This window comes from Rhea americana, unplaced genomic scaffold (assembly GCF_003343005.1).
Source record: "Rhea americana isolate MKP2758 unplaced genomic scaffold, rheAme1 scaffold_53, whole genome shotgun sequence".
In the NCBI taxonomy this organism is placed as follows: domain Eukaryota; kingdom Metazoa; phylum Chordata; class Aves; order Rheiformes; family Rheidae; genus Rhea; species Rhea americana.
The window spans coordinates 1,524,149-1,551,812 of NW_028186679.1; the positions used below are offsets into that span (position 1 = coordinate 1,524,149).

Genomic DNA, 27,664 nt, shown 5'->3' on the forward strand with positions numbered 1-27,664 from the left:
GGGATAGCTGTGCCTAGCTCACTGAGTCTGGGGAGTCTGTGAGAGTGCTGGAGGCAGGGACATCCTGGTCCTCATCTTAGCGGAAAGGGCTGGATGCAGGCAAGCACAGGCTCCTCATAGGAGGGGCAGAAATTGCAGTCTTCAGAGTTTGCTGGATTTTTTTTTTTTTTTTTTTAAACAAACCTCAAATCTGTCAAATCCCTTGTTTTTCAGACATGGTCTCTTTAAGAAAGAAGAGAAGCAGAAATTGGGTCATTTGGGGAAAAGAAAATAATAAGGCATATGAACTAAATATATAAAAATATTTGTAGGCCACAAAGATGAGTGAATTTTTAATTATGGTTAGGTGTGCACTACGTGGCTACTAGATTTGATATTTGTTCAAATCAAAGAAAACCTAAATTGAGAACGTAGCATTACGAAGTAGTGCTTTGTGAGCAATAATGCATTCCAATGCATTCACAAAGTAATTCAAAGTATTTTGTGAAATTACTTTGCATTCAAAAAGTAGTGCTTTGTGAACTAGTTGTGAGAAGTTCACACTTGAATGGTCGCTATTTTCTTCTTTGCTTTCAAAATACTTGGATGTTTGGGAACTGCCTTAACTGTTCCAGATAAGCCTATCCTTATCTGGATAGCTTCTGTTTTGGAGGCTGAGTGTCAATAGTGACTCTCGAACAAGGGAACTCTCTCTGGATTAGAATATCTTTGCAGTCTGTGTTTGCTGGACTTTGGAAGGCCTGAATAATTCTTGGCTCTATGTTTTAATGCCTTGAGATTCATGCTGGAGTTTAAGAGGTGTGCTGATGACTTCCATGCCTCCTTCCCCCTTCCATCCCTTCTGTCTTGAGATATCCCTTGCATACGGAGGACGCCATTGCCTGGCAGAGCATAGCTTTGAGCCTGCTTGCTTTTGAATGAACCCTTTTGCAGATACTGATCTTTAATACGTAGCTGTCTCACAGTAGCTGAGGCTACCCTGTTGTATGGGGTCAGAGCAGTGTTGAAATGTAATCTGTGATACCTGAACACGGTCAAGTGAGGTGACACTGTAATTCGATCCTTTATGCTAAATCCATGTGGTTTTAACCTTGCCTGCTCAGTGCTGTCTGGTGTGCCTCCAGGCCKGCAAGGAGGATGGGGAGGACTAGGGGGAGAGGATCTGGAATGAGAGATAATGTTGGCAGCTCACTAATAAAAAGGACATAGAATTTTAGCACGTTGCATGTCTTCAGATACAGATTTACTGTAATAGTCTAGACTTACTCCTTCAGTCTGATTTATCAAAACCAAATGATAACTTTTGAGTGTGCAAGTTCCATTCTTTGAGAGCAAACTGAAGAGGCAAATAAAATTCTGAGAAGAAACTGTTGTCATTATTATTATGATAAATGTTTATTTTTCATACAGTATGAGCCAGAGAGCTTTGCCCCAAAACTGATGCTCTGAGTTGTCTCAGATCAAAGGCTTGCATGACTTGAGAACCCACCCAGTCCTTAATTATTCACTCCAGTTAGGTTCTGCATTGCTACCACTATGTGAAAAGGAAGATATTAATGAAACTGATAAAAGCTTTTCCTTCCTCCTATTACCCTCACCTCCCCCCTCCCACAAAAACAAAACAAAACAAAACAAAAAAACAAAATGAATGGTTCTCTACCTTACTCTTCTCTGGTTCTTGAACATACTAGTGAGCCTGTCTTGTTAGATGAGCTAAAAATTATGGGTAATGTTATAACATAGGCAAAGTAAACAGAAAACAATTTTAATTTCAAGCCCCATTAGTAACAGAAAACGAAAGATCAATATTCCAAGGACAGTGTATAAGGAAACAAATGATATCAAAGTTCTTGGAACATAAGTTCTTTAATCCCATRTTATCGGTTATCTAGCAGGCTGTAACATTCATATGCTCCAAAGCGCTGGGTGGTTTGATTAGTGTTAAAGAAGTAAAATTGCTGGAGAAGTGCAAAGGGCTCCTTTTTTTGTCTGGTAAACTGAGGATGGAATTAGTATTTTAAACTGTGGGTAGTATCCCCAGAGTCAAGTGTCACTTTGTTGGCTCTGAAGAAATTTGGGTAATCAACTGATGTCATGAGGTAAATCATAGACACTGCAAGCAAATAGGAAAGAGTTTTGAAGCAACTGTAAATGCTAATGTGTAGTGCTTTGCTGAACTGGAAGATACGGTTTCTGCCCTGGAGCTTATGTTGTCTAAATTATGTAAAACAGAAAATAAGACCCAGTAGACCAAATTTGTTAGGCTTGCTGCATATGCAGCCTTTTGAAGTCTTATTCATTGGATGTGCGAGGTTTGTGTGAAAATGACACGTGGGCACGTCTGCTTCTGTCGTTTTAGTTCAGCGTTGCATGCTATTTCGTTGTGTGCACAGACTATAACTGAAATATTAACAATGTGTTGTGCCAATGTGTATGTTTACTGTGACATCTCCTCTGTTGGATTTGGCAAGAGAAATGAAAAGTTTGCTTTCAACAATATATATAGGGTTTTGTTTTTTAATAAGGGGAATAGTTTAGTCCAGAGCCAACATGAACGCTATTTGCTGTGTTGGGCAGAAAATGCTGCTAACAGAGCAGCTGGCACATATCTTCCCAGGCTCCATCTGTCAGAGTCGACATTGCTTTGTGAATTGCTCTCCCATTGGATAGATTAGTTTCTTGCTATAGTGTTCATGGCATGGATTAAAATGGAATTCCTTAGGGTTTTTTTGGGGGGGTGGGTGGGTGGGGGGGGGAGTTATTTACTGTAAAATAATCATTTTTTTAAGCTACTTCTATCTTCCTTTACAGACCCATTAAACTTGCATCAGAGTATTGCAGATGCTACATCTTATGGAGTGAGTTGAAGTAAAAACATGTATGAAAGTGAGGTAGTTACCAGAAGCTTGACCTCAAAGACAATCCCTTGTGTATATACAGGCCAGAATGGGCTGGGATCTGATGAGTCCATATCAGAGAAAATTTAGCACACCTTTTTTAATGTTAGTTAATGTACATATTCGTCTTGCATTTCTTACTATCAAAGACTCCTAAATTTTGACCATTATGGTGTATATAACGTGTGTGTGTGTATAATATATGCTTGTCACTTAAATTCTATTTTGGATTGAACTTCTCCCCTTAATGAAGAGATTTTTCTTCCTCTATCCTTCTTCAAAAGAGATAACTATTAGAAAAATCAAGACTCTTCATTTTAAAGTTAATCAACAGAATGAAAAGCTTTCAGCTAAAGAAAATCTACAAGGACACAGGCAGATTGGCTAAATTGGTCTCAGCCCATAGAAATGCTAATTTGCCATCAAGGCTATTCAGGACTGGTCAGGGGAATATTATTGATGGAAATGAAGGATTTGCTTCTAGCTGATTATGTAGCATATACAGGATTTKGGGGAAGGGCCTGTCTGAAGCTGAGTTTGTAAATCAAGCAGTGTTTTCTACTGTTCTATATGTCTGCTAAATAGGAAAAATTTGGTACGTGTCTTTGACCTTTGAGATGGAATAGCTGACCAGTCCTTTTTTTTGGGGGGTCAAAGTAGTGTTTCTAAAGAGATACATACTGGGATCTTGCATGTGGCCTGTATGTGGCTTGTGATGTGGCTGTTGCTGTGGTGGCAATTACTTTATCGTCTGGTGCCCTGTGCAGATGTCAGCTTTGTTGTGCAAGGTGTTCACCTGGGGAGAAAAGATTCAAGTTCCTCCAGTTCTTCTGCATTTGCTGCAGCTGAGTACTTCATCTTATCTTGGAGAAACTTAACAGACTAGGTATTATTTCATACCARTGTACTTTTTTTTCTTGTAGCTGCTGGAAGTTCAGTTGAGCTGAATTGGAGATGCTGCTCTGACTGTTTCTRTTGAGGATTTCCCCCTCAGTAGATAAGAAAAACTGCTATTGAGTGAACGGACTTGAAAGTCTCATCATCTTGTTTTTAATTGTGGATGTTACTGTGCTATGAGGGATTTCAGGTTTTAGAACTGTTGTAAATGGTTAAGCATCCCTGTGTGCCTCGCCATCTTAGCTTCCTTTGTACTCCTGCAACAATCAGTGCCTTAGATGATTAAGAACTTTGATACATCTTTTTGACCCTGCTATGTGCAGGGAAAGGTGTGTTGGATAGTCTGTTCCTTTTTTTTTTTTTTTTTTTTTTCACCATCAGTGCAAGGATTGACTGCCAGTCCCCTGGAGAGAAGGCTTTGGGTAGGCAATACATATGTTCAGTGACTAATATGTTGCTATTAATAGCTTGCAAGCTCTTGGTAATTAAAATCTTGAGCTTCAGAAATTCCCTTACTCCCTGGCCCCAAGTTCAGGAATGGAAAAGTAAAACAAAATGACAAGTAATGACAAATCAAACAAAACACTTGAATAGTTTTCTGTTGGAAATATTGTATTACTGATCTTCATGATTGTTAAAGTTTAAGTGGAAGAGTTGCATCTTGTGCTTGCTGATGCGTGATAAAGACTACTAAGTATACATGGTAACTGACAGTAGTAATCTCATTTTTATTCTTAATCAGTTGATGAAAGGTAGGAAAAGTTTCTTTTTTTTTCTTTTTTTTAAGTGGGGAAGCCAACTAAGGTGCAAAACTAAATTACTATCTTGTGGTTATTTTGAAGCAAATACAAATGTAGTGCACTGCTGAATTCATTAAGTGTGCGTTGGCAATAATAGTAAAAGCATATAACACAATGTAAATCTGTTGCTGTAGCTTGATTACAGAGTGACCAGGCCCTTGCCTAGAATGCTAGGCATCTGACAAGGTAGTGGGCCCTGAATAATTAACAGCTCTGTTTAGCTTAGTGATTACTGGGCTGCTTTAGGGCAGTGCTCTATTAGTAGTTTGTYGTGTGTGGGCTTTTTTCTATAACTGAGGTTGCACATATTCCAACAGATGAAAGTGAAAAACACTGAAGAGGCAAACTAATTCATGCCTGCTGGAATTGCCTCTCTTGGTGTGATCTGGTGAGCTGCTTGCCRACCCTTGGCAAATGGAGCCAGCTCTTCCAGTGGGGCATGTTTTCTTATGGGGAATTTCAAGCTCAATAAGTAGGACTGAAGAGGAAAGAGAGCAGAGAAGCAGAAGTCAGAGAAAAAATAATGAGACCAGTGTGTTTGCAACAGAATGACTGGTTTCCTAAAATGCTTTCCAGCATGAGCTGATGTGATTTGGAGGAATCTTGTACATTTAGTTGTGTGCTGCATGAACCAGAAGACTATGGGAATTGGCTGAGATGAAAAATTGGAAGAGCAGATAGTTTGAACACTGCACAGACATTGATTTTGGGGATGTGCCTGTGTGGGTGGCAGTCTGGAGAGGGGGAAAAAAAWTTTTGGCTGACTGTATGCAACTTGGAAAGATCAGCTACTGAATGATGGACAGATTGTTTGACCTTGAGGCATGGCTGAATTGAGGAATCAGTAAATAAGCTCTTATTCTCCTCTTACTGTGGCAATTGTTTCAGTGTGGAGTGAGTTTTCACTCCAGTATAGTAATTATGTACAGTATTTTTAAGGAAGCTTTATGATGCAGGTTTGTATTTGATGAGAATACATGATATGCAGTGTGTAATGCCGTGCTAATTTAGCTGTTTCTTTGTGTACCTGCTTGGATAATAGGAGGGACTTTCTTTTTTTAGTAGTAAATCTAATTATGTGAAAGCAGTGTCAAACTGCAGTTTTGCCTTAGTCACATGACTTTAGAGTGGACAAGAAATACAGGTGGGCTTTTTGCTTTTTAAGAGGGAAATTTCAAAAGCTGTAATGTTATTGAGATTTAAGGAATTTTCATTTTGCTACTAAAGGGCTCTTAARCTTCTCCTTATATCAGACTGGGGAAACAACAGCATCTTTGTAGTTTAATAAAAAATTATAAAGTAATTCTCAACACCTGTTAAGAAAAACGAGCCGTTTAAAATTCGCTTTGTACCGTGCCTTTTAAAAATTCTGAAGATAAGTATCGTACTGAAGTATCTGAAAGAATGTAAACGTGCATTAACATTTAAACCACTTCTCTTTTTTGCTTAAAAAGAGAGAGAGAGCGAGCTTATTGCTCCCTCTCATTGCTGCTACATAGCTCTTGGCTTCATTCTTCATTCAAACATCACTTCTTCCAAGCTCAAGAGTGGTGCATCCCTATGAGTAAGAAGTGCAGCAAAAGGGGCAGGAGACCTGCATGGGTGAGCAAGGAGCTCTTGGCCAAATTCAGGCAGAAGAAGAAAGTACACAGAATGTAGAAGAAGAGACARGCTACTTGGGAGAATTATAGAAATGCAGTCAGAGTATGTAGAGATGCTGCGAGGAAGGCTAAGGCCCGGTTGGAATTGAGTCTGGCAAGGGATGTCAAGGACAATAGGAAGAGCTTCTTCAAATACATCAGCAGCAAGAGGAGGACTGGGGAAAATGTGGGCCTGCTACTGAATGGGGCRGGGKCCCTGGTGACAAGGGATACAGAGAAGGCAGAATTACTGAATGCCGCCTTTGCTTCAGTCTTCACTGCTAGGGGCAGCCCTCAGGAATCCTGCAGCCTGGRTGTGAGGGAGAAAGTCTGGAGAAAGGAAGACTTTCCTTTGGTTGAGGAGGAAAGGATTAGAGACCTTCTGGGCAGGCTCTTCTGGGGACAGTGYCCCCTCAGCAAGTTTGCGGATGATACCAAGCTGGGAGGAGTGGCTGACACACCTGAGGGCTGTGCTGCCATTCAGAGAGACCTGGAAAGGCTGGAGAGCTGGGCAGAGAGGAACCTCATGAGGTTCAACAAGGGCAAGTGCAGAGTCCTGCACCTAGGGAAAAATAATCCGAGGCACCAGTACAAGCTGGGGGCTGACCTTCTGGAGAGCAGCTCTGCAGAGAAGGACCTGGGAGTGCAGGTGGATGACAAGTTGACCATGAGCCAGCAATGTGCCCTTGTGGCCAGGAAGGCCAATGGTCTCCTGGGGTGCACTGGGAAGACTGTTGCCAGCAGGTGGAGGGAGGTGATCCTGCCCCTCTACTCAGCCCTGGGGAGGCCTCATCTCGAGTACTGTGTCCAGTTCTGGGCTCCCCAGTACAAAACAGACATGGAGCTACTGGAGAGAGTCCAGCGTAGGGCTACGTGGATGATCAGAGGGCTGGAGCACCTGCCCTACGAGGAATGTCTGCGAGAGCTGGGCCTCTTCAGCCTGGGGAAGAGARGMCTGAGGGGGGATCTTATCAATGTGTACAAGTACCTGAAGGGAGGGTGTCAAGGGGATGGGGACAACCTCTTCTCAGTTGTCCCAGGACAAGAGGCAATGGGCACAAACTGAACCACAGGGAAGTTCTGCCTGAACRTGAGGGGGAATTTCTTCCCTGTGAGAGTGACAGAGCACTGGGACAGGTTGCCCAGAGAGGTTGTGGARTCTCCTTCTCCGGAGATCTTCAAGGCCCACCTGGATGCAACCCTGTCTAACATGCTGTAGGTGACCCTGCTGGAGCAGGGGGTGTWGGACTAGATGATCTCCAAAGGTTCCTTCCAACCTTACTGATTCTATGATTCTTACACATTTTGCATGCTATAGAGCTTTAAGCTTCTATCTTACAGGTGCCAGCAGTCCTAATTAAACAATGCAGGCAACTACTACATATCAAGTTATTTTTAATCTAAACTGTTATGGAAACTGCAAAATGAAATTGCCTGAGTTATTTGCAGAGCTTGAAAATTACCCTAACCTAATTCAGCTAGGACAGAAAATACATTCAGCATCACAACTATGTTTTTCTAATCCTGCTGCCAAAACAGTCATTTGGGAAAATAGCTAAAACTTTAGGTGCTTAGTCAGATGAGGACAAGGCATTTGATCAACAAATCATTAGAGGAAAAAAAGGCTTTTTATAAGCTGAAGTTCTCATTTGATAGCACGCGGTCACCCAGTAATTGAGTGCTGTGACTTGTAACCTGTTAGTGTTCAGCCTAACACTATTTTGTTGAAACTTCTTAAGAAAACTGCTTGAGTAAAGGCTACAGACCTGCACTTGAGTGAATATAAGGTTAGAATTATGGCAACTGGCTTCTCATTAGCTGTTTCTGTTTCATTAAGCCTTTTATCTCGGACAGCTTTGAAACCGCTACCTGTGCTTTTGCTGTTGCCCATACTGGTGGAAGTTCAAGTAAAAATCATCTGTTGGTTTCCTAAGGCTCCAACTTAGTAGGATAGTGTTTTGAAAATCACTTCCACTGATGGTTTGAAGTTTAAAATGCCTCTATGGATAACCAGGGTGCATAGGGAAACTCACTTCTTGAACCTTTAGCAGCTGTTCAACAGGTCCTTGTTCTTGAAACAAGAAAATAACTCTTAGTAGTGTTTTTTGACGRATAGAAATGTAAATATTGTTTGGTTAAAAGGCATATTTGTTAACATTCAGAAGTAAAAGTGGGGTTTTCGACACATCCTGGCTTTAGGCAGTACATGCAATAACTGTTCTTTCCTTTGAGAACAGATTGCATTAAACTGTTCTTGCTGCTTTGTGCTATAGAAGGTATCTATATGTGAACCAATTTGTGAAAGATAGCATTACCTAACTGTTCTAGTAAGYGTCAAAAACCTGCTGCGCTATAAATCATGAATATGTGAACCAAATTTCTTGGTTAGGTGAGGGGAATTCACTTTTTTAACTGAAATGGCAGGCAAAGCTTGTATTGCGGTGCTTCCATCATGCTGCAACTTTATAATGTATGTGTGTGGCTTGCCTTCCAGTTCCCTAGAAGCAGAGGCAGATATAACACTTCTGGATGTTAAGCTAAAATGTAGAGATGGAGTCTGAGGCAGTATTTAAGCTAAGTGCATGGAAGCTGGAAAAGACAGAGCTGAGTTGAGTGCAAACTGAATTTTTTTATTTCCTGACTGCTGTGCTTAATGCTGTAACTATATGTTGCATAAGACTGTCTCCTGTACTTTTAAAATAAATTGAAAATAAAGATAAACAGAAGTCCAATTGGAAGATACTGTTTAATACAGATTCTTCCTTTGGGTTGCTGAGGATGTTCTACAAATAAATAAAGTGCAGAAGAAGCTATGCTACTACTGACTCATCTACTAAGAATCCTTCCCTGCGCRGTGCACCTTTTCTACAAGGAGGGAGGAAAGAAAATTCTGGATAGCTGCAGTTCGTGAGTTAAGTAACAGCTGAAGTAGAGAGCCTGTATTGGAAGCTCCCAAATCGTGGAGCACTTCAGAGTGGTGTATGTATATTCRGGGTGGAGGTGGCGTTGGTAGCTCCCGTTCTCCTGCTGAGAATGGGACTTGTGCTCTGCAATTCAAGTGCTGTGACCTAAGCAGTTGCTGATTGTGGATAGTAACCTGCTTAATGCAGCRCAGATTTTCTGGCTCCTCTGTTCGCACCTGCTGCAGGAGTTGGGCTGCCGCCTGGCCTGGCACACCTGGCTGGGGGCGCAGGAGTGGGACCCTGCCTGCAAGGCAGCAAGTGTGGCCTGTGCTTTGCATAGGGAAGGGCTAGGTTGGGCAGGGCCGGGTGGGGAAGAGCAAGAGGCTAGGCCTTGCCTTGGGACAGTACAGAGGGATAACGAGGAGGAGGAGGCTGAAGTGAGCCTCACTGACTCTGTGGTGGGACAGAGTGAGGAGCTGGTGCCGTGGATTACTGGTACCTGAGCAAATAAGGTGGGAGCGCCACGGGTGGAATATGTTAAAAACCAGCCTGCTTCACTGTCCAAACAAACTTGAGAAGGCAGATGCTCAACAAAAAAGCATCTTCCTGTGGTAGAGAGGAGATGTGTGAATCTCGCTACTGTTACTAGAGGAATGTTGCTTCAAGAAGGATTGAAGGCTTAACTGTAGCAAGGGAAATGGRAAGGAAGCAACAGAGCTATGGTTGTGATACAAAAATGATCCTTCCCTTTCCTTCTGTTTTCCTTCAGGAGGAATCTCTGCCCTTTTCTGACCTTTCAAAGGGTCAGATGTGTTTGTGTAGTCTTGGTTAAAGATGAATTTTCTCAGCCGTAGAGAAGGTTTATTAGGCYCTCTTGTGAAGAGGGATGATTTCAGCCAGACTCCTGCATACAGGAGCCTTCTCTGCCTACCGTCCTGATGCTCAGCTCACCCCTGTCCTGGACTGGGGAGAGTAGCAGCTGGCACAGTGGGTGGGTTGGCTTTGTAGAAAGCACGTACAGTGGGGGACGCCCAACTGTGGAAAAATATTTTTCCACCTTTAATTGGCTTGGACTGTGTGACCTCTTAAGAGGTGGTAAAAACTATGTTTCGTGGTTCTGGGGAATTGGAGACTTCTGAAGAGAAAGGATGACTCTAGAAACTCTGCTGTAAAAGCATGAAATTTTGGTTTTCCTGCTGAAATAACTGTTTCTTGGCATGTAATAATATTATGGTTAAATATTTTTCAAATTCTTTGTCTTATTTATAAAAATTTCTTTAGTGTGAACTCAGATTGAGTGCCTTGTCTGGCTGCACAATCAGGTCTTTTGGGTTACAGATTTTTCTAAATATAGGTTGTACTTTTTTTGTTTCCGTCCTTCCTCCAGCACACACTTTTTCTGGCCTTGAGCAAGCTTCTCGTTCTTTTGTCTTACAGGCTCCAGATAAAAGGAAAGCATTAGAAGAGACCAAAGCCTACACAACTCAATCTCTAGCCAGTGTTGCTTATCAGATCAATGCACTGGCCAACAATGTATTACAACTGCTGGACATCCAAGCATCCCAGCTACGGAGGATGGAGTCTTCCATCAACCATATCTCCCAGGTAACCTCTTTGTTAACAGAAGATCGAYGGTTTTGGAAGAAGCATTGTCTGCCTTTTTGTATTATAAAGAGCTGGATAGTTTATGTTGACTACTTTGAATTCTCTGAATAAAATCGTAGAAAACTATAAGGCTTTAATATTTATGAAAGCCATTTTGTTATGGAGATCACGATTAAAATAAAGCAGTTCCTTTCTCAAGAAGTGCTGGGATTATATTTGATTTAAAGCAAGATCCCAAGATCTGAAGCTGCAGCTGGGGGATGGAGAGAGAGAAAGGCCCTCTTTCTGAAGGAAGCGCAGGTAGAAGTACTATGTGAGCAGTATTATGCTACTGTGGGTGTGGCAATATGGTTTCATTTGTTTTCATGCCCTTGCAGGGTGTAATTTCATAAGCTGTGTGAACTGTGTGGGGAGGGAGAGGAGTTTCACATTTTTGCCACTTCCTGTTTAAGACAAATTCTGTCCAAACCAAGCCAAGTGGATAACTGAACTGATCTGTCTTGCACAACAACTGCAGTATTGCTAGAGCTGATGCTGAGAATGCATGGAAATAGATGATAGGAAGGAGCAGGCCTGTTTCTCTCACTGGCCAGTGTGTTCCTGTAGCCGAAGCTTCATTCTAGCTGGCTGCTGCTGAGAGGGGGAAGTTACTGCTACTGCCTACCTTGTACCTGATCTAGGACTTGTCTCATTGTGTGATAATGCAGCCCCCCAAATCCTGTTGTGTTAACAAGCTAGAAGTGGCTGTCTTCATAATCAGGTGGGCACCAATACCTCTGCGAAGGAAGGGACAGAATTCACTTAGCCATTTCACCCTTACATTGCAGTTCTGAAGTAGGCTTAAACCAATGTTCACTGTGATGTATTCGCACTGAAATTTGATTGCATCTTTGCTTAGCTTTATGTCCTGTGCCTATTTGAGATGTTTCATAAATGAATCTGAGGATTAAACCTAGAACGCTCCTCAGTGTGGCTGCTGAATTTGAAACCTTTGCTGGTCAAACAGTGCTATGTTAGTGGTGCACCTTATACCAAATACTTGAAAGAATACTTCTGTATGGTTTCTGCTGTCCATCTCCCTGGAGGCCCTGCTAACCTCTAGTTACTGTTCTTATAGAATAATTGTGACTTTTAAAATATTTCTGTTAAATGGTAATGCAATGGTTGGCTGAGAGCATGTCAGCAGGGAGAAGATTCTCATGCATGTGAAAAGGCCTTACTAGTAACAAACATTTCTAAAATATTTGTTAATGTAGTAATTATAAAAATCTACACAGTGCTAAAAGCTGTGTCACATATTTTAAAAAGTACCTGCTACTAAAACAGTTAAGTAGGAAGAAGTAAAATTGCCGTAGAGAAAAGTTTCTTGTTCTGTCAGGCGTTTTTCTTGATTTCTTAATGCTAAGATTATGACCACCTCCAAAGAGGTGACTGGGTAAGGGATACGAACCAACTGAACTCCTACCTCTATTTTCAAAGTAATAGCCAAAGCCTTTCACGAACTTTAGATGTTCTATTATACTGCCACATCTTCTCTTACGTGTTTGAAAASTGGAGTGTGTTAAATGATTATTGTTCATATCAGTGACCCATTGAGAAATTACTAACCATGGAAAAAGCCAAAATTTTTGATAGTAGAACAAAAGGTGTTAACCCACTCTACTGTTCTTTGCTTGAATTGAAGTCAGTATGCTGAARGCTGTTGAGTCACCTGATACATGGACTGTTTGCTAAAGACTCTGAACAATCAGTGCTTTGTAGAGCTCTTGAGGAGTGTTTAGCAAGGTCACTTGTAGTTTCCCTGGCTGGCTGGTCTTTCCTGAAACTAATCCTTGTTTACAAATGAACTTCTGATGACCAATTTTATAGAACTAAACTAGATGCAAATAATGCACACACACTATCTCATCTATTTGCTTTAAAATGTCGTCATTTGACTGCTTCAATTACATATCCTAAAAATCTGCTGTACAGTTGTTTGATGACCTATTTCTAAATTCCAGTAGGTCTACAGAGTGTTTTTTTTCGCCATCTGTATCAGTCATGACTTCTCATGCCAGTGAAGCATGGAGATGAGCGTTCACCCTCAAAATACAAATTTTAGTAAATCCTTTGCATAGATCATAATGATGGCCAGGTTGGTATGTGATACATCTGGACAATTTCTGTCTTCCAGTCTGTCTGTAAGACAAGGTGTATTATATTGAGGAACTTCAGCGTCTAGGAAACATAAGTTTGACTTCATTCCCAACCTACTTATGTACCTGGGAAGTTAGTGTAACTAATACTTCCATGGAGGAAGTATTGCCCAGAAATGCAGTTCTGAGGCATTGCCAGTCAATTAATCAATTTGGCGTTTTGCAACATAGAGCAGGTATGTATGAGGAAAGGTACAGTTTGATAAGGCTTTTTTTTTTTTTTTTTTGGTAACAAACACTCTGGAAGTAAATCCTATGGCTCTTCTGATCTGCAGGCAGATTCTGTTCTACCTCAGACCTTTGCCACACAGTGCCCRCGCTCTTTCAGTTCTCAGTGTGTGTTTTCCAGAAAGTCTTTAGGCTAAATGACTGGTTTGCCTATCTTGATTAGTGGCCACTCAACACTTTCTTCCAGTAAAGAAGGTGTTTAGAGGTAGGAGTTCAGTTGGTTCGTATCCCTTACCCAGTCACCTCTTTGGAGGTGGTCATAATCTTAGCATTAAGAAATCAAGAAAAACGCCTGACACTAATAAAAAAGCACTCAGGAAATGTCAGGTGATGGAGTGGTATGGCCTACCTACTGGAACAGAATTGTACAGAGGGAAAACTTGCCTTTTTKGGGGGGGAGGGGAAGAAATGAATTCAGCTTTTGCTTTTTTGCTGAGAGCAGAGAGGCTTTAGGTAAGTAATTACTTAGGGGTGAGGAAGGGCTGCTCTGAGCACATTCTGGCAGTGAACATCTCCAGGAGAGGCTTCTGCTCTGGTTGCTGGATAAAAGCCAGCCCAACTGCATGTATCTTTTTTGCAGTCATGGTCGTCTTTCAGCTATAACCAGAGGGTCTGGAGTGGCCTGTCACATTGTTACTTACTGCACCTTAGGATACAGAGCTGAGTACATACAGCTCAGCTTGTTGGCTTAAGCCCTTGATGTTGACTTGGAGCTTTGCCAAGCTGATCTGACCTTTCCAAGCTGATCTGGTATGGCAGAGCAGAGACTTGATTAGTGTTCTGGAGAAGTTTGCAGACCCTTCCATTACAAGAGATCCTACTCATCCTGTTAAGCAAGATTTGGAGAAAAAGGTAGCTAGACTGTATTTTGGACCATCCTAAGCTTGAGGGCTTCATAAAAATATTAAGGCATGTGTATTTTTAAACCTACATATTGTAAATTTTCTGCAGCAGTCACAGTTATACTGCGTATTTCTGTCAGTTTGTTTGGTGCTTTAGTTTGGTTTTATATTTGCCTTGAGAATAGCCTTATTTGGAGAGTAAGTTTCAGGTGAGGAGTTTGGCTAGTTTCAATATAGGATGTGAAGGCAGTGATACCTATTATGGTGTGTTCTTCCCTATGGAACGCCTATGTGTGGTGGAAGGACTTGAGCCCCATGTGACTCCTAGCAATTGCTGGTGATTTACTTGCCCACAAATGCTGAGTTGTAACAGAGCAGCAGTTCTGTTATAAGATAGCTAGTAGCCTCCAGTTGCAGTGACAAAAAAGTTTTTTCCAAGAACAACAGATGGAGCAGTGATACTCAGGTGTTCTGCTTTCTTTGAAGCATCTAATATGTAAGGTGTCTGAAATAGGTACCATTTTYTTTTGTAGTGGTTTTGTAGGGAAGATGAGCGAATGTAGGAACTGGGTGGGTGAAAGAATAAAGGAGTAGCTGAGGGCCATCCTGCAATGGGAGGTGGTTGGAAGGACCTTRGATGATGAGGTGGAGAAAGGAATGAAGAACTTGACATTCATCATGTATCTTAGGTCATTCTCCAGTTCAGTTACTAAGTAGACTAAGGGATTTTTTCATATTCCCTGGTGATGAATTAGGCAAAACGCTGTCTACTTGTGATCTGAATGCATTTTGTTTCATTACATTATTTTCTAAATGTATTAAATGAAATTCTGGTTGGATGTTTAAACTTATGTAGTACATTTGTGTCGTTTTTGATTTTTGCCTAGGTTCCTGAGCCAGTACTTCTCGATACTTCTTTCAGAGTTAACTCTTTAAAAAAACAAACAAAAAACCYGCAGCCAGCTCCCTCTTGCCTCTGAAAGTTAGTGTTCTGTAGTGGAGGTGTTCAAAATTCAACTTTTTCTAGTTTAAACTTTTGACAATGGAAAGCTGCCCCTCTAGAAAATGTTTTTTGGCTTGGTCTGTTTCTTGGTTGTTCTTACTTTCTCTCCTGCTCCTGGAAACAAGAACTAATTTAAGAAACGTCTACTTCAAGATAAAATTTTGTTGTTTCATTTCCACAAGCTTAAGAAGGAAGATGAGAGAGAGACGGATTTGTCAGAGAAGAGAAAAGTTGATAGAGTCATCCTCATTTATGTTGTCAAAACTGAAAAAATGTAACTGATCAGTGCTCACACTGATGTCTAGCAGCTGCAGTATTGGGCGTTGCAACCCTCTCCCCAACATAAACAGTTTTAAAATAGCTCAGTATTTAAGTCCATGGCTATTGAAGCATGAATAAAACAATAGACTCCTTTTTAAGAGATAACATTTTTGCATGAGGAAACACTGCATCCCTTAAACATTTAGTGTTAGTGCTTTCTTCAGCCTCTGAAACTGTCCTTTAATGTGAAATAACGGCTATTACAGAACAATAAATTCTGAAAAAAAAATTCAGTGAGAAAATATCTGCATCCTTTTTGTTGGCATTAAAGGAGATGAAAGCTTTTAGAACTAAAAATTGGAAAAAGCCCTGAATTAGTTTAGAATTCCCTGTTACCATCAATGTCTAATTTATTGCCTGTGTGATTTAAGTAGTACATGCTAGCAAAAAGCGAAATGTCTTCTATTTCTATGGCATAGCGCCTAACTAAAGTCGGTGGCAATAATGGAATACCTATATTATGTTTTCTCATAGAACTTCTTCCCAAACTAACTGCTGTAGCCTGTGTTGATACATGAGTGATTAACAGACCCCGTATGTCTAGGCATTTTTCATTGAGTAGGGAACCAGTCAGGACTGATGTGGGCTAGGTTTCAGAGAAGCTCTGCCAAAGACGTTCTGAGGGGTGGGCTGCTGAGGAGTAGCAAGTGAAGAGCAGCCTAGCTGATGTTTGCCAGGAGAAAGAGTCCAATAGCTGCTGGGTGCTCAGGAGTCTTCCAGTGTTTAAGGAGGCATAATGCAGCTCATTTGCAGTGGGGGCTTTAAGTTTGAATTGGTGGGGGAGAGTTTTCTCTCAGGTTGTGTGTGTGTGTGTGTGTCTGTCTTTTAGATTAATGAGGTACTGTGTTCATGGGTTGTGGTATATTATCACAACATAGTTCAAATTAACATTTGGAAGACAAGAAGTAGAAAGAGGGCAGAAAATGTGACAAATGATCTGCTGATGTACATGGGTGATTGTGGTGAGGAACGGGCAATTATGTGAAGTTCTTCAGTACCCTTATGGATGGGACAGAGAGACTTCTCCAGATCCTCTTACTAGTGACTGCGCTTGCAGGGGCAATTGTCAGGGACTCTTACCCTGAAGTTGTCTCTTTAAAAGGAACAGGATGTTATTTTGCTTAAAGCTCTGATCTTGATCTCTGACACATAAAGAACATAATGGGAAGGACAAATGTACTGTTAGGTGGAGGAAAAATTTGGACTGCTGGATTCAGAGTAGTAAGCAATGGCTTACCTTTTGGTTGCTGGCTGCTAACAAGCAGGGACAGTACTGGAGACAACATTGTTAATGTTCTTTGGGGGCTATTCAGGAAGTAAAGTGTGTCCTTAGCAAATTTGGGGAATAATTCCCAAATTATCTTGTTACAGTACAGATGATTTGAATACTAAGTGACATAGCTTCAGTTCAGAGGGAAACTTGAGGACTGAGCCAGCAAATCCTCAGGAAATTCAGCAAGGTGCAAGGTCCTGCACATGGGGTGAAGTAACCACATGCATTTGTAGAGGCTCAAGGGATGACTGACTGAGTAGCAGTCCTGCCAAGTAGGAGCAGGGCTTCAAGTGGATTGCTTGTTGAGTTTGAGCCAACAGTGCAATGCCATCTAGGCAAAGGAAACAGCAAAGCTGGACTGTATTAGAAAGACTGTGACGAGCAGATCGAGGGCAGAGATTATTATTTACTCTGCAGTGATAAGGCTTCACTTGGAATGCTGTAGCCAATTTCATGTGTCAGTGTGTATCCTTGTTTAAGATTGGTGTGGGGAAACTGGAGAAAGAGTCCGGCAGAGAGCTACTGAGATGGTGAGGGTCTGGAGTGTGTAGCCTGCTAGAAGAGGTTTAGGAAGCTGTGTTTGTCTAGTCTGACAAAGTAGTGGTGATCTAATGGCAGCCTGTAAGTACTTGAGTGTGACTTTTTAATCATCTTTGTAGCTACTCTTTCTCTTGGTAGTGGCAGGTGGTGCAACAAAGGGATGGGGGCAGGTTTAGCTCGGGTGGTTAGAGCATGGTGCTGCTAATGCCAGGGTCACAGGTTCCATCCCCATGTGGGCTATGCTGAGGGTTGGAMTRGATGATCTCCAGAGGTCCCTTCCAATCTTACCACTCTATGATCTATGATTGCACTGGGCAGCAGCCACAAGTTGCAACTCAGCAGGTTCAGACAGGATTTTTGGAAGATCTCTTCCACCCTGGAAGGTGGAACAAGTTACCCTCTGGTGTGACTGTCTACAGCTACATTGCAGTAGTTGGAGTTAACCTAAAAGCTACTCTGTGTCCTTGCAAGATGCATCGCAAGCTATAGGAACTAAATGGTGTTGGGGGGGAGGGTGGAAAGGCAAAATTCTGAGAAGTCAGGGGAGAAACTGTCACTCCAGGTYTACAAATCCTCGTTAACTCCACATCCATACTAGCTTTCACTTCTGTGCTTCCACAGAAGTGTGTTAAGAAGCAGGAGGTGTTTTCTAGGAATCAGAACAYTGTGTAATGTCATATGCATTAGAAAGATGATGACTTTTTGTCTGGTTCTCTTGGACTGCCCTTGTCAGCACACACAAATGTTTCCAATACGGTAAAGAGACTGGCACATCTTGTTTAGATTACCTTGCCTTGGGTGATGAACGTTCGTTGGCCTCTGCTTCACATCCTGTTCTTCCTGTACTCTCTGTGGTAGAGGCCAAGGCTCTCAGATGCTGCTTCAGCTCAAAAGTTGTACCACACTTGGTCTGGTTATCTGTCTGCTTATCAAAACTGTGTTAACCTTTTGCATATCAGCTTCTATTTCATATGTATAAATTGCTCAAGATTGTCTTGTCAGCTATTCTGTTGAGAAATTCTCTTCTTCATAACCCCAAATTAATACACATAGGGAACTATCTCTGTTGGAACTATCTCTGGAAATTCTCTGTTGTTCAGCAGATGGAATTAAAACTCCCATGATATTTAGCACAGTTAGTGTGTACACCTATGAAAGAGTACCCATAACTGACAGCTGGTATGAAATGACCAAGTGAATACCTGTATGATTTCCATACAGCAGTTGCTTTGATGTAAAAGAAGAGATTCAGCCAGAAACTTTAGTTTTCTGATGTTTATTATTACCACCTTTTCTGTGATTTCTGGGTTTGGATGCTCTTTTGGGTAGTGTGTATGTGGGGATGCTAAGCTTCATAGCTGTTGGCTCTAATGAAGTCTTTCATATGCTGATTCCCATACCACAGTCCAGTAGAAGGACAGTCTGAATGTATAGTTTTCTGGAACTTACAGGCTATTGAAACCTCTCCCCTGCTGGAGGRGTATTTGGCTATAAGCTTTAGATACCTTATTAAATACTAAATTAGAGGGTTGATGCAGCCTCTTGTTTTCTGAAATCAAAACCAGAATTCCATGACTGTAAACATTACTCTGAAAGACTTTTTCTGATGGTTTTGTGCAACAAAAGAGTCAAAGGTGTTTGTGCAGTCTCATTTTTAATGAATTTCTCAGCTCTGGAAAAGATCACAAAAAAGAAATGCATCGCTGACCTGCTCAAAAGTCACATATTAGACTCTTCAGGAGTCTTATTTTTCCTCTTCAGATGCATCTGATTAGATTGTTGTCCAAAGTCAATATTCCGTCTATTTCAAGTCTCTATAAACTAGTGATCTTCAGATGTGAATAGCTTCTGTTTTATATTGGGATTTTCTTACAATCTTTATCAACATTTTGGTGGCAAAAGGGCAAGGGGGAAAAGGAAATGGTATGTATCAAGTGGTGATTTTTTAGAACTTTGTGTTTTAACACAGCAGCAGATAAACAGCTACCAGTGCGTTGTGTCCCTCACTGTTGTCTGTGCTGTCCAGTGCACCTATTTGGGRCGTTGTTTTCCTTGTTAACTGGGCTGGAGCTGACTGTTGGAGGMTAGGGAAGGACAAGGAGAGTGGAAGCAGCTGTATTTTGAAGCTGGCATCTCTGTTGCACTGCATCACTCTAACCCTCTTCATGACCTGCTGTTCAAGCATCGGGAYRTGTGCTACTGRATGCTTGTGGCTGGACTTCTGCTTGTGYGGTTCAGGAGGGAATGGTTTAGTGCTTTCCGCTGGTTAGGTTATTCTAGGGGACAAGAGTGCTTAGATACTGTTGATCTGCAAATAGAAAACCAGGTAATGATTTACATGGAAGAAACATGAGTATTTTATAAGCCGATGGTAACCTTCTAACACTTTTTGTTCTGCTGCTGACTTGACTTTGTTCTYTTTACTAGCAGGCTTTTGGGACCTATTTGTATCTCAGTTATACATGTCTTTTAAAATTCCCTCTTACAGGTTATATATAAAAGCATTTATTCACTGCAGATCTGTTCGTGGGAGGTATATGAATGACTTAGCAGTAGCTTTAAGAGAACAGCTGATTTTATTTTTATTTTTTTGATGACCTCGAAAAAGTGTRTGTGAAGTCTGGAAACCTATCAAACTCTGTTAATCATAATAAATACCTGTCATATGTGACCAGGGCTATATCCTTCACCCAGCACCGTTTGGGATAGTGTGAACTTGTGCATCACTGGGATGATCACGGAGTGCAAAGTGGACAGTTTCCCTTTCATGAAAAGAAAAAGTGTGTGTCAAATCCTGTTAACTGATGCATTTTGTAGCAGAACACCTAAACATATAGATTATATTTGATTTATTTCCACTAGTGATCACTGCTGRTGCTTAACTGACTCTCCTACTAATGCCATTGACAGGGGCGATGTGGCGAGGAAGCTACTAATWGCAGATTTTTTTGGTCAAAAGATGTACTATACATAGAAGCTTCTTCTCTTTTGAGAGAAAGACAAGGATATGTTTTGAACTAACACAAAACTTGAATAATAACTAGTYACATGATTTGCCATGATTTGCTTTTTCGGTCATTTCCATTTGGAATGCAGGCTGAGTATGTAAAGTAACTGTTATAAAACTATGTCTGTCTCATTCAATTTTAAGAAAATAGATGACTAGAGTTGTTTTTCTTTCTAATATTCATTCCTCATTCTAGTAAATGATTATATTATTAAAGAATTAYGACAATGATAGCTTATGGATATGAAGATTTTAGTACTACGTAGACATAGTTTTTTTGATTGCTTCGTTTTTGCGAATCTGATAATAGGTATGACTTTTTCCCTGAAGAAACACTTACATGAAAGSTAATATATAGTGGTTCTGTAGCTTCATCTATTTATGTGTAAAGCATTTGCTTCTTCACTGAGTTGTTGTCTTGGAGCAGTTATTTATAATGGACTCATCAGTTCAGTTCAGCGTGGCATCACTTGGGGACTGGAACACAGCTTACAATTTCCCTGACTGGCTTCGCTGTTCCTTGCTTGCAAGAGAGGATAACGCCTTGTCAACTGAGCAGGGACTTGATCTCATCRCACCTTGCCATGTTTCTATATGGGGCAAAAATGAGAGCGAAGAGGGTGTGGTTAAAAGCTGTTAGGCCTCTCTACAAAGTGAGAACAAGTATGGTAGGAACCTTGGAGTTAAGAGGGGTCATGATGGAAAGCTGTAAAACATACAGTCTCCTCGGGAAAGGTCGATTGGACCATCTTTTCAAAACGCAGGAACAAGGGAACGTCAAATAATGACTGAAAGGCCTGATTTAATATGAGAAACAGCCCCCCCATACACACACACACACTCCGTTTAACTTACGGATGTGTGTTTATCTTTTAAGATATATTTCTGAAACTTGTTAAAAACAGTCTGGATAAGGATGCTGGATAAGCTTTCAGACTACAAATCAATCTTTAACTGATTGGGGGACTGATCCATCATAGTCCATTTCCTTACACATGCTGTTGAGACAGGTAGTAGGCAAGATGCATCAAAGGCCAGATACAGTATGGTAATGTGAGATGAGTTGCCCTGTGGATAAGGCTTCCACTAAACTAGGCTAGAAAAGATAWTGCTGAAGTTTTTATGAACAACGTATTTTTGCCATCCTAATAACTGATAGATAGTGTGTGTTAAACTGGAATACTGCCCACATGGACAAGAAAATGTGGTGCTTTATCTTAAGACACTGTTTGTCTGATGTGGTGATAGGTGAGACACTGAAGTAACTGAGGAGACCATTCGTTTGAGAGATACAACCTGTAACTTGTATCCAGCAACTCACTAGGCCCTTACAGTAAAGAGAAATGCTGTCGAGCAGCCTGGAATGAAYTAGACTTTCCCAGCTATCTAGTCTATATTAGTTATGCCAACATCTTTAGATTCAGAGTTTCTCCATACACCCTAAATCTAATGTTAAGTGACAATACTGTTTGTAATACAGCACTGGCAGGGTTATCAGCCTGTAATCTGACTGAAGCTGAACCATCCTTTTTCCTTCTCTGCACCCTGAGGGTGGTTTGCTTACCATTTATGCATCACTATATATTTTAGTCTCCTTYTAAATTGATATAATTAAGTATATCTGTTTTGGTGGTGTATGAATGGTGGTCATCCATGGGGCCTGCAGATGTCCCCCTGCCTTTTTGTTGACAGTAGCCAGACAGCTGAATATGGAAGTGCTTGTCCTTCGCATATTCCAGTTATGAAGTGTTCCTGATGTAGTGGTAGCCTTTAGTGCAACTCTAGCATCTGCATGCCAAAACTGTTGGAAAAAGCTTCTGGGGACGTTTGTGGTACTTTTGTTAAACTGATGTGGTTTCCCTTTTCTCAATACAAGCTGTGGCTAACACTAACTAATAATGAGTCTTTAGGAGATAGGGGATGGTTTTTCTAAGCTTTCACTGAGAGAAATTCAAGTTAAATCACTTGTTTTGTTGTTTTTAAGCATTTCCTCCACAATGCAGCATGTGTCATGACTGGCACAGAGAAACATCAGGCTTCAGTCTAAATTAGCTTGTTTCTTACATCTGGACCTCCAGTCCTGGGAGCATTAAGTGGACTAAAGTGCTAAGTTACCTACATCTTAGTTTTAAAGAGCTTGGGTCATCTCAACATTTTATGAAACTATATTTCTCTGGGCTGCATTAAATGTGTAGTTCCTCAGCCAACACAAACTTTTCAGAGATGCTGTCTACTAGAGCTGGGTGAATTGCTCAGAATAAGTGTGGCTGACGCGTTTATTCTTTCAACAAATTATTTGACAAATATTTCTAAAGATTGCTTTTCATGTGAGATGTTTGTTTGAAACGAGATTGAGAACATGTCGCTGACTGTTCATTATTGGAGAATGACTGGTCATCTAGTYCAGTGTTGTTTAAGAGTATCATCCAATCAGCAAAAACAGATTGAAGAAAATCTGGTGTGAGTTTTCCCTAATGCATTTTTAGAAAGCAGAGGTTCTGCAAACAAATTGCTTAAGCAAACATCCAGGAAAAACAGGTGATAAACAGTCTGTAGATTTTATTCAAGTGAAGGTTTCAATWATTTTCCTCTCTGCTTTTCCTCTCCTGCCCATTTGCCTAGATTTCTTCCTCTTATTGTTTTCAAAACAAGTGRATGGTTGCTAATACTTCTGAGAGTAAATGCGGTCTTTATTGTTGGATAAGTATACACAGCTTACAAATCCAGAAGGGACATTGACCTCATTGACAAATGCCAGGGTTCATCAAAACAAAGAGGAGGAGGTAGGCTGCAGGAGTTTGCACAGCTGTTGTCTTGTAGTCCTTTGAATTGTRTACTTACTTGCTCTTTTACCTCCTAAGAACCTATTTTATGCCTTCCTGCCACTCTAAAGTAAAAAAAAAAAAAAAAAAAAAAAAAAAAAAAAGTAAATGGGGCAGTGTATTGATTTCCAGACTCTTTCCGAGGCAACTAAATTTCTTCCAGAATTTAGTAGTTCTTGCACACACACACATGTGTGTGCATTTAGCTACCTGATATTGCACAGATTAAAGGTCAGACATACACGAATCAGTGGTGCTTGTTATTATGGAGACATAAGGGCACCTTTTAAAATGTTGCTGTACAATTCATAGGCTTCTAACCCAATCCTTCTCTGCCCAGTATTTGGGATGCCTTCAGCAAGGGCACCAATATGCCTTCCTCAGTTAGCTTTAAGCAATTCACTGTTCAGTACCATTGTAGCGTTCATGTAACTTTTGCCTGAAGTGACCCTAAAGAGATAGCCAAACTACTATTTGCTACCATTCTCTTGTACCAGATAGTTTCATTGCCTTCCCTACCCGCCCACCCTCCTCCCTCACACAGTAGAATCAGTTACCTTGGAGACATGATCATGAAAACTACAGATGTTTATCTGCTTGTCTCTGCAGGCTTCTTTCTACACCTCATCTGCAACAGTTGTCATTCCTCCTGTTTCTGAGCATTTGCAATCATGGATAATCTTTATGCTAATAAGTGCACAGTGAAAATGTCTAATTGACCACCCAGTTCTTCTGAATGCATGATCAATCAGACTAAGGAATTTGCTATAAAGGCAGTGGGATAACACATCCAGCACTGGGGGCATAGGATGAAATAGGATAGAAGAAAGATTTTTGGCTGGAGAAGCTTGTAGCTCAGTGAAGAAAGTGCTGCRTGCTACTAGGACAGTGAAGGCCATGTGGATGTCCACAGCAGATATAATAGGAATCTTCCCTACCTATTGTGGCCAAGAATAGAAGGCTGAAGGGAAATCCATTTACAGAAACRCAACAAAAACAGGAAGTTCTGTACTGTAAATTAAAATTGCAGTAGAGAGGTTTAGCAGTGTTAGTCATACCATCTCTACCCTGTCCTTCCCCCACCCCATGCTGACCCTATTAAACTGGTATGCATCATGCATACTTGTGATTTAGTTGTTTGTCTTCTGCTTTTATGTATTATATCCCAGATTGTCATGAAGTCTGTATCACTCAGTCCAAAATATTAACTGCTGCCTTATGATACATGTGAGGGAATTTGGTTAACCCTCCTTTTTGCCTATCTTAATACAGTTGCRCACACAATGCTGTGACAGCTGAGGTTTCAAGAGGTTTGTGTTTAGTGAGGTTGATGATGCTTCTAAGCATATAACTTGTCTTCTGTTGAGCGATACCTGTGGAAGGGGAGACCAGAGGAGGTTGAATTATCTTGTTTTGTATCTGACTTCGAAAACAAAAGCCTGGATTTTGTCAGTTCCCAGTTTTAGTGTGAAGTGAAATGGAAGAGCTTTTGCTGCAGTAATATCCTGAAGGTGTTAATGTGGATCTGTATCCATCTTTTGTCCTAACTGGGCCTTTGCAGAAGACTAGCAGTGACGAAGCTGAAGGACTTGACTACTTAGTTTTGAGGAAAAACTGTTTTAARGGCTGTTAAGAGGGATTTGGTGGGGTGTGGTGATAACCTTTCCATAAGAGAAATCTGACTCTTACTTTTCAGTGATGGCGGGGAAGGAGGCCTGGTGTACAGTTTAGGGAATTAAAAATAAAGATTTCAACTGCATTTTGAAAGCAAAAGAAAGATTAACTGCAGAGTGAATGAGCATACTGAAAACTCTTATAAGMGAGCTTATAATGACTAAGCATTGTTTCTGACATCTTAGTTTACTGATAATACCAACACTGAGGAAAAGAACAAAGTGACCATTGCTGGTTATCTTCCCACTAGAGAAGGGGCACCTCACAGTGTTGCAGCAAAGTTGTTTGTCATAGAGACTTAATTCGTACGAAATCTTGAAAAATCTAGAACTTCAACAGTTCTGTTCTGGAGAAAATACACATCAGTCTTCAACCTTTACGTGCTATGGAAAAGAAAGAAGAAAAATTCACATGTGGGAAGCTGTGCTTGTGGAAGATGAGATGGTAGAAAACACRGCCTTTCACTTAAATCGGTAGATGTACCATCTGATGGCTGTTTAGTTAATACTCGTGGGTTACTTTTAGTGTACTGTTGACTCTCTGGAAAACAGCAGATTTCCTACTACCTTATGTCATAGAATTGGTAAGGTTGGAAGAGACCTCTGGAGATGATCTAGTCCAACCCCCCCGCCCCTGCTCAAGCAGGGTCACCTAGAGCATGTTAGACAGAGTTGCAGCAACAAGGACCCCCCCCCCTTGCTAAAGCCCAGGCTTGAACCAGGGACCCTTAGAACTTCAGTCTAAGGCTTTCCTAGCTGAGCTGCTTTGTGACCATCATCAAATGAAGTATGATCAAATAGGCAGAGAAATAACACAGCCCTCTGCAATATTGGAGATAAAATGTAATCAAAACCATGTTGGTAGGTAGCTAAAGGATACTGTACATCACTTTCACTTGYTTCCCCTCTGTTTTATGTCTTGAGAGATAATCTGTCCCAGGATTGTCAATCCAGGACAGCTCATAGAAACAGAATGTGTGTGCATGCGTGCTTTGTAGTGTATGGGATCTTCTTTATAAAAGTACCTATCCAAAAATGAATTCAGAAAAAAATCAAGTAGGTCTACATGATAAATTAGAACATGTTCTATATGAGGATATTTTTATTCTTTAGCACAGTTGATTATTTTAGAGATTGGCAATAAATCTACTGAATCACAGAGYGGTTGAGTTTGGAAGGGACCTCTGGAGATCTAGTCCAACATTCCTCCCCCTGTTCAAACAAGGTCACCTAGAGAATGTTGCCCAGGATTGTGTCCAGACAGTTTTTGAATATCTCCAAGGAAGGATACTCCACAACTTCTCTGGGTAACCTGCTCCAGTGCTCTGTYACCCTCACAGGAAAGTTTTTCCTTATGTTCAAACTGAACTTGCTGTGTCTCAGTTTGTGCACRTTGCCTCTCATCCTACTGCTGGKCACCACTGAGAAGAGGCTAGCCCCATCCTCTTTATATCCTCCCTTCAGTTTCTTGCACGCATTAATAAGATTCCCTTCCCTCAGTCTTCTATTCTCCAGGCTGAACAGGCCCAACTCTCTCAGCCTTTCCTCATATAAGAGATGCTCCAGTCCTTTCATCATCTTAGTAGTCCTTTGCAGGGCTTCTYCAGTAGCTCCATGTCTCCCTTGTATTGTGGAGCCCAGAACTGGACACAGTACTGCAGCTGTGGAATCACCGGGGCTGAGTAGAGCGGAAGGACATGCTCTTCCTAAAGCAGCCTAGGATACCATTGACCACCTTGGCTATAAAGGCTCGTTGCTAGCTCATGGTCCATTTGTTATCCACCAGGACACTCAGATCCTTCTCCACAGAGCTGCCTTCCAGCAGGTCAGCCCCCAACCTGTGCATGGGGTTTTCCTTCCCTAGGAGCAGGGCCCTCCCTGCACTTGCCCTTGTTCAACTTCATGAAGTTCCTCTCTGCCCGCCTCTCCAGCCTGTCCAGCGCTCTCTGAATGGCAGCACAGCCTTCTGGTGTATCAGCCAGTCCTCCCACTTTCGTGTCATCAGTAAACAGCTCASAGTGCTGAGGGTGCACTCTGTCCCTTCATCCAGGCCATCGCTGAATAAGTTGAACAAGACTGGACCCAGCACGGTATCCCCCACCACCACCACCAAGACACTGCTGGCTACAGGCCTCCGACTAGACTCTGTGCTACTCTGATTAACAACCCTCTGAGCTCTGCCTTTCAGTCAGTTCTCAATTCACTCTTCACTCATCTCACCTGCACTTCCTGAGCTTGCCTGAATGATTGCAACCACATAGCATACCTTTATYATTGGAAAATGTTTCATTATTGCAATTATGATAAAATACAGCACAAAAAGCTAAGGCTGCTTAACTCACTTCTTTGGATGCTTTTCCCCTCAAATTTTGAAATGCCAGTTTGCAACTAAATGGTGTGTGCGTGTGATTTTTTTTKTGTGTGTGTGTTGTTTTGTTTTTAGACATGAACATTCTGCCTTGTTGTTTTTCTGGCCTGTCAGTTCCTTACCTCTTACAAACTTTCTAAAAGTTCAAACTTGTTCTGTTCAGTTTATTTTCTTATAGTTTTTTTTAGATAGTATCCTTTTCAGCCACCTGCAGTGCTCTTTGCAATTGCACATGTTCATCTCCTATGAAGTTGCTTTTTTTGGCACACAAAATGCTTTTCATACGACACACAACTTTATTCTACTCCCATGGTGGTTCTTTAGTGAGTCCAAACTACTGAAGAAGCCTTTTAATTTTGCTTTTCTGTCTTTGTGCTTTTCTTCAGTCAAGAATATATTTAGGTTTGTATGTTTTATTTAACTCTAGACAAGTACATTGCTTCCGATAAGGAAAACAGGGACTCAGTCAGCCACTTAAAAATTATGAAACTCTCATGGGGAACTTCCATAAGCATATTTTGTTATTTTYTTAAATAGACCTATTCATACATGCATGTCTTGAGGAATATCCAGAGAAAATGAAATACGAAACAACTGAAATCTAGTTTCACATACTGGAAAACACTTGCACAGCATTTTGACTATGC

General features: G+C 41.1%; 1 protein-coding gene across 1 annotated transcript in view; it reads left to right on the plus strand.

Moving 5' to 3' along the window:
* Positions 1–27,664, plus strand: part of ABI1 (abl interactor 1) — an 88,744-nt gene that overhangs the window by 17,165 nt on the left and 43,915 nt on the right. Inside the window, exon 4 of the mRNA XM_085318315.1 lies at positions 10,575–10,742. Within this exon, the coding sequence (XP_085174441.1) occupies positions 10,575–10,742 (168 nt within the window). The remainder of the gene's footprint in view (positions 1–10,574; positions 10,743–27,664) is intronic.